Source organism: Hyla sarda, chromosome 6 (assembly GCF_029499605.1).
Source record: "Hyla sarda isolate aHylSar1 chromosome 6, aHylSar1.hap1, whole genome shotgun sequence".
In the NCBI taxonomy this organism is placed as follows: domain Eukaryota; kingdom Metazoa; phylum Chordata; class Amphibia; order Anura; family Hylidae; genus Hyla; species Hyla sarda.
In genome coordinates, this window is record NC_079194.1 from 201308546 (window position 1) to 201315238 (window position 6693).

Sequence of the window (6693 nt, forward strand, 5' to 3'; positions counted from 1 at the left end):
GTAGTGACATCACAGTTTATTATTCTTGAATGCTGACTTCACTGTGTATATTTTCCCGGTACAATGACATCACTGTATAATTACCCTCTACTGTGACAACACTATGTTTATTAACCCTGTAGTGGCAAAACTGTTTATTGTCCCTGTACAGAGACATTACTGTTTATATTAACTCTGAACTGTGATGTCACTGTGCATATTTATCCTGTATTGTCACTCGCAGTGCAATGTAAATATGTACAGTGGCATTAGGGTATACAGGCATAATATATACAGTGATGTCATAGTGCAGTGCAAGTATCAACAGTGATGTTGCAGTATAGAGATAACACACAGTGATGTTATAGTTCAGAGATAATATACACAGTGATGTCACAATACAGGGATAATACACACAGTGATGTCACAGTACAGGGATAATACACACAGTGATGTCACAGTACAGGGATAATATACACAGTGATGTCACAGTACAGGGATAATATACACAGTGATGTCACAGTACAGGGATAATACACAGTGATGTCACAGTACAGGGATAATACACACAGTGATGTCACAGTACAGAGATAATACACACAGTGATGTCACAGTACAGAGATAATACACACAGTGATGTCACAGTACAGGGATAATACACAGTGATGTCACAGTACAGAGATAATACACACAGTGATGTCACAGTACAGGGAGGGATAATATACACAGTGATGTCATAGTACAGGGATAATACACAGTGACGTCACAGTACACGGATAATACACAGTGATGTCACAGTACAGGGATAATACACACAGTGATGTCACAGAACAGAGATAATACACACAGTGATGTCACAGTACAGAGATAATACACACAGTGATGTCACAGTACAGGGATAATACACAGTGATGTCACAGTACAGAGATAATACACACAGTGATGTCACAGTACAGGGAGGGATAATATACACAGTGATGTCATAGTACAGGGATAATACACAGTGACGTCACAGTACACGGATAATACACAGTGATGTCACAGTACAGGGATAATACACAGTGATGTCACAGTACAGGGATAATACACATAGTGATGGCACAGTACAGAGATAATACACAGTGATGTCACAGTACAGGGATAATACACACAGTGATGTCACAGTACAGGGATAATACACAGTGATGTCACAGTACAGGGATAATACACAGGGTGATGTCACAGTACAGGGATAATACACAGAGTGATGGCACAGTACGGAGATAATACACAGTGACGTCACAGTACAGGGATAATACACAGTGATGGCACAGTACAGAGTTAATACACAGTGATGTCACATTACAGGGATAATACACAGAGTGATGGCACAGTACAGAGATAATACACAGTGATGTCACAGTACAGGGATAATACACAGTGATGTCACAGTATAACCATCTCACAGCCGGACCACCGTGTAATTTCAGCAGAAAATAAAGCAGGGCCTCATGTTCAAGTTTCGCCTAAGGCCTCACAAAGTCTAGAGCCGCCTCTGGTCGGCCCTACCATGAGACCCGGTGGCACCATAAGTCCCAGGTGGCACTTTTCAGGGGCGGCATTTTGTTGCCCCCTTTTTTTTTTGTGCCTAGTAGGTTCATGGTAGTGTTGGCACCGACGCTGCTCACTGTTTTAAAGCAGCTGCGGGGTATGATAGCGCAGCGGGCACTTTAGACAGTGAGTCAGCCTCCGGCCGACCGGGGTCTGACGAGGGACATCGCACAAGTGACGTACTTCTACAGACCCGCTCAGGAGGACGTCAGTGACGTCACTCGTCAGGCCGCTGCCGGAGAGAAGCGCTGTGCAGGGCAGGTAAGTGTGTCTCTGTGTCTGTCTGTGTGTTTGGGGGGGCTATGGCTACCTAATGTGAGGAATCTATGCTACCTAATGTGGGGAAACTATGTTACCTAATGTGGGGAATCTGTGCTACCTAATGTGGGGAAACTATGCTACCTAATGTGGGGAAAGTATGCTACCTAATGTGGGGAAGCTATGCTACCTAATGTGGGGAAACTATGTTACCTAATGTGGGGAATATGTGCTACCTAATGTGGGGAAACTATGCTACCTAATGTGGGGTAACTATGTTACCTAATGTGGGGAATCTGTGCTACCTAATGTGGGCAAACTATGCTACCTAATGAGGGGAAACTATGTTACCTAATGTGGGGAAACTATGTTACCTGATGTGGGGAATCTGTGCTACCTAATGTGGGGAAACTATGTTACCTAATGTGGGGAATCTGTGCTACCTAACGTGGGGAAACTGTGCTACCTAACGTGGGTAAACTATGTTACCTAATGTGGGGAATCTGTGCTACCTATTGTGGGGAAACTATGCTACCTAATCTGGGCAAACTATACTACCTAATGTGGGGAAACTGCTACCTAATGTAGGGAATCTATGCTACCTAATGTGGGGAAACTATGCTACCTAATGTGAGGAAACTATGTTACCTAATGTGGGGAAACTATGCTACCTAATTTGGGGAATCTATGCTACCTAATGTTGGGAATCTATGCTACCTTATATGGGGGGCTTGAATGAGCTGCGTGATATGGGAGGCCTTAATAAATAATTAGAAACTTATACAGCAAGTGACATATGGGGGTCCACCTGAGTAAGTGACACATGGAGGGGGGGTGCTGAACAATTGATGTTTTTTTTTTTTTGGGGGGGGGGGGCACAGGCACATTCTTTGCACAAGGGCCCTCTGCTGTCTGTGTCCGCCCCTGGGTAGAGAATAAGGGGTAAAGTGGAACATAGAACAAATGCAGTTATTTTTTTCTTAATTTTTTTTTTATGAAGTAAACGAGATAAAGGTAAGCAATGACTTTTCCTCAGTCTGAAGCGCGGTCCTCATCGGCAGGAAGCAGTGAGGAGGAGGAGGATGACGGAGGTTCTGAATCCATCTCTGCTTCTTTTTCGTCCCTCTCTATAAATAGGGCCGTGGCCATGAAGAAGGCCCCTCCGATGACTGCCATTATGGTGCAGGTCATGAGGGCATACTCCAGGCTGCGGTATTTCAGAAGAGGGGATTTGGCATATCCTCGTTCGTAGGTGTCAGATATCAGGCCGATGAGGTACGGGCTGCCGGCGTCACCTAGGAGGTGATAGATTGTCATCTGCACGGCCAGGGCTGAAGATCTCCTCCACGGAGTTACTACTTTTAGTATAATGTCAGATATGAGGGTGAAATTTACTGACAGAAGCGTCTCTCCGATGAAGATGAAGATGTTGGTGGCAACGAGGCTGATGTTGCCAAAAGTCAATGCCAACAGAAGAAAAGGGGCGGAGAGCATCATCGCGCATCCACACACAAGCGGGTCCGCCCGTGGATTGGATTTGCGATACCTTTTACTTATCTCCGTCCCTGCTACAACTCCCAGAATGCCGGAAACGACTGTAACCACACCAAATATTAGGATGTCGTGATAGTCACACGGTTCAGCACGGCAAGGGTCCTTCTCTTGTAGGAGTGTTCGTGCGTGGGTCAGGTATGACGGACCCCATACACCTATGGCTCCCACTATGAAGGATACAGCCGTCGATCCCATGGTGGTTAACATGAAGCTTCGATTTTTAAATAGTTTTTTCAGATCTGTCGCCCATTTGGCAAACTTCTGGGATTTGTTGTTCTTCTTCCCGTTTGTAGTCGTTCTTGGAAGCTCCTTTGTGACCAAAATCAACAAAGCCACAGCTATGAGGCCCAGGCCAGGGGTGACCCGAAACGCCCAGTGCCAATCGCCCCTTGCTGCATCAGTCACTTTGGGCCCGATGATGTATCCTAGTCCGCAGCCTACAGGTATGACGGAGTAAAACACGTTCAGCATGCGGGTCCGCTGGTCACTTGTAAAAAGGTCTGCAATGATGGAGGGGGCGATGGTGCAGAAAGTCGCCTCTCCGGCTCCAACCAGTCCACTCGTCAGCAGGAAGAGCAGGAAGTACCCGTCAGGGATGAATGACAGGGTAAGTGTCATGCTCAGCCAAACGATGACTCCTGCGCAAACAGTATATTTCTTATTACAGTGGTCGCCCAAATATCCGGCAATTGGTGCGACCAGCACGTAGCTTCCAATGAACAATGTATTCAATAAGCCGGACAGACTAGAATTGGTGTCATATGCTTTCTGTATATGAGGCAGCACCCCCGCCACGCTGGAGCGATTTGCATAGATGAGCAAATTAACAAAGGCGAGGATCACTACGGTGATGATGGAACGTGCGGTGGACATCACGCTTAGAGATGGCAGGTTCTGCTTCTCAGGGATATCGCCCTTTTCTACATCCATATCACTATGGTCCTCCATTGCTTCTTCCTCCTCCTTCAGCAATGGGTCTTGTGGAGAGGCCATGGTCACAGGTCAGAGCCTGAAAACACTAGAGAGAGAGCGATAAGTGAACACATTAGACAACATGTCATCATTCCTGTCATTATACAATAGATCCTTCATACAGAGCAGAAATGTCCAGCACAGAACCACAAGATAACACTAAGACCATCGCAGCCTCAGAAGAAGACGCTTCTCTATGAGTGTTTTATATGGAGACGTCTTCCCTGAGGTTACCAATGTCTGATAACCCTGAACCTGTCCGGTCCTAGTAATATCTGATAACCCTGAACCTGTCCGGTCCTAGTAATATCTGATAACCCTGCACCTGTCCGGTCCTAGTAATATCTGATAACCCTGAACCTGTCCAGCCCTAGTAATATCTGATAACCCTGAACCTGTCCGCTCCTAGTAATATCTAATAACCCTGAACCTGTCCGGTCCTAGTAATATCTGATAACCCTGAACCTGTCCGGTCCTAGTAATATCTGATAACCCTGCACCTGTCCGGTCCTAGTAATATCTGATAACCCTGAACCTGTCCGGTCCTAGTAATATCTGATAACCCTGAACCTGTCCGGTCCTAGTAATATCTGATAACCCTGAACCTGTCCGGTCCTAGTAATATCTGATAACCCTGCACCTGTCCGGTCCTAGTAATATCTGATAACCCTGAACCTGTACGGTCCTAGTAATATCTGATAACCCTGAACCTATCCGGTCCTAGTAATATCTGATAAACCTGAACCTGTCCGGTCCTAGTAATATCTGATAACCCTGAACCTGTCCGGTCCTAGTAATATCTGATAACCCTGAACCTGTCCGGTCCTAGTAATATCTGATAACCCTGAACCTGTCCGGTCCTAGTAATATCTGATAACCCTGAACCTGTCCGGTCCTAGTAATATCTGATAACCCTGAACCTGTCCGGTCCTAGTAATATCTGATAACCTTGAACCTGTCCGGTCCTAGTAATATCTGATAACCCTGAACCTGTCCGGTCCTAGTAATATCTGATAAACCTGAACCTGTCCGGTCCTAGTAATATCTGATAAACCTGAACCTCTCCGGTCATAGCAATATCTGACAACCCTGAATCTGTCCTAGTAATGGCGGATTATAAGGGCTTGGCTGTATGGTCACTGGGCCATGTGAACTTCATACTGTAGATACAATTGGGCTATCCTGCTATATACATTTACTAATAATGAACCTACCCCACCTCATTGGGATCTATCCATCCCCTACATGACTTTCTGCCACTAGTTGATGTGAAAACTTTCCCTTTCGGAGTACCCAGAGTATTCCTATTGTCAGTACACACAGAATTCTATTATATAATATTATATTTCTGCCCTAATCTTTCTGTCATTCTTTTACTACTCCACCAAATCTTTCTCATAGACTTATATCTTTTAGAACTTCATGAATTAGGACTCTTTTTCTTGGGGGCTTTTTTGGACATAATTGCATTTTAGCACTTTTGCAAGAAAAAGCTCTGGTCATGATACTATCTGTGCGTTTTATTATGTTTAATGCCTAAGCCAAGTATTGTCACAATGCTATGAGAAATATAACTTTTGTTATTTCTTTTGGAAATTAATTTCTTGTTTTTTTGCTAAAAAAAAAGCAACAACAATAAAAAAAAAAACTGTCAAACAAAAAGCCCTGTGTATGTATGAATAGAAGAGGCTGAGACTTACCTTGTGGTTCTCTCTTCAGACAAGGAACGGTCAAAATCTTGAATTCTCTATCGCAAATAGAAACTCTCTAACAAACACTTTGCACCACAGGTTGTGAATGCAAAACACACTGAAGAGACTGCAGCCGGCGCGCACCTCCTTGTTCAGCTTACGGTGACATCATCACAAGCATGTGTGACATCACAGGGTTCTAAACCATCTTCAGGTATGTGTATATCTGTATAGTAAATGTGAGTAGCCATATTAGTCCAGTGATGCAGATTGTAATACCTTTTTTATTGGACTAACAGAATTTTGTAGAGACAAACTTTTGGGATTCCTCCCTGATAATTTATAAAGTCCTTTGATCATTAGTCCTTGTCTATTGGACTTGATAAAGGGAGGAATCCTGAAAGCTTGTCTCTCCAAAATTCTGTTAGTCCAATAAAAAAGGTATTACAAGAGACTGCAACATATTTTTTGATTTGTGTGTGTATGTATATATATATATATATATATATATATATATATATATATATATAGTTCCAAGCGTGAGTAGGTGCCTCCAGCTAGAATCCGGGTCCAGGATCCTGCATACGTAGTTCCAAGGAAAATGCTGTGGCACTCAAGGTATGGTGAAAAAATGAAAACTATTTATTCA

At 44.0% G+C, this 6693-nt stretch overlaps 1 protein-coding gene across 1 annotated transcript; it reads right to left on the minus strand.

The window, feature by feature from the left end:
- Positions 1-2795: 2795 nt before the first annotated feature.
- LOC130277676 (protein spinster homolog 1-like) lies at positions 2796-6195 on the minus strand. Its single transcript, XM_056528401.1, has 2 exons — positions 6054-6195; positions 2796-4399 (listed from the first exon to the last, which is right to left on the minus strand). Exon 2 carries the CDS (start codon positions 4372-4374, stop codon positions 2860-2862), a length of 1515 nt encoding a protein of 504 aa, XP_056384376.1. The 5' UTR covers positions 4375-4399; positions 6054-6195; the 3' UTR covers positions 2796-2859.
- Between the last annotated feature and the right edge of the window lie 498 nt (positions 6196-6693).

Excerpts from the sequence above, each read along its gene's own strand:
- LOC130277676 (XM_056528401.1), bottom strand. The coding sequence starts at position 4,374 with ATGGCCTCTCCACAAGACCCATTGCTGAAGGAGGAGGAAGAAGCAATG.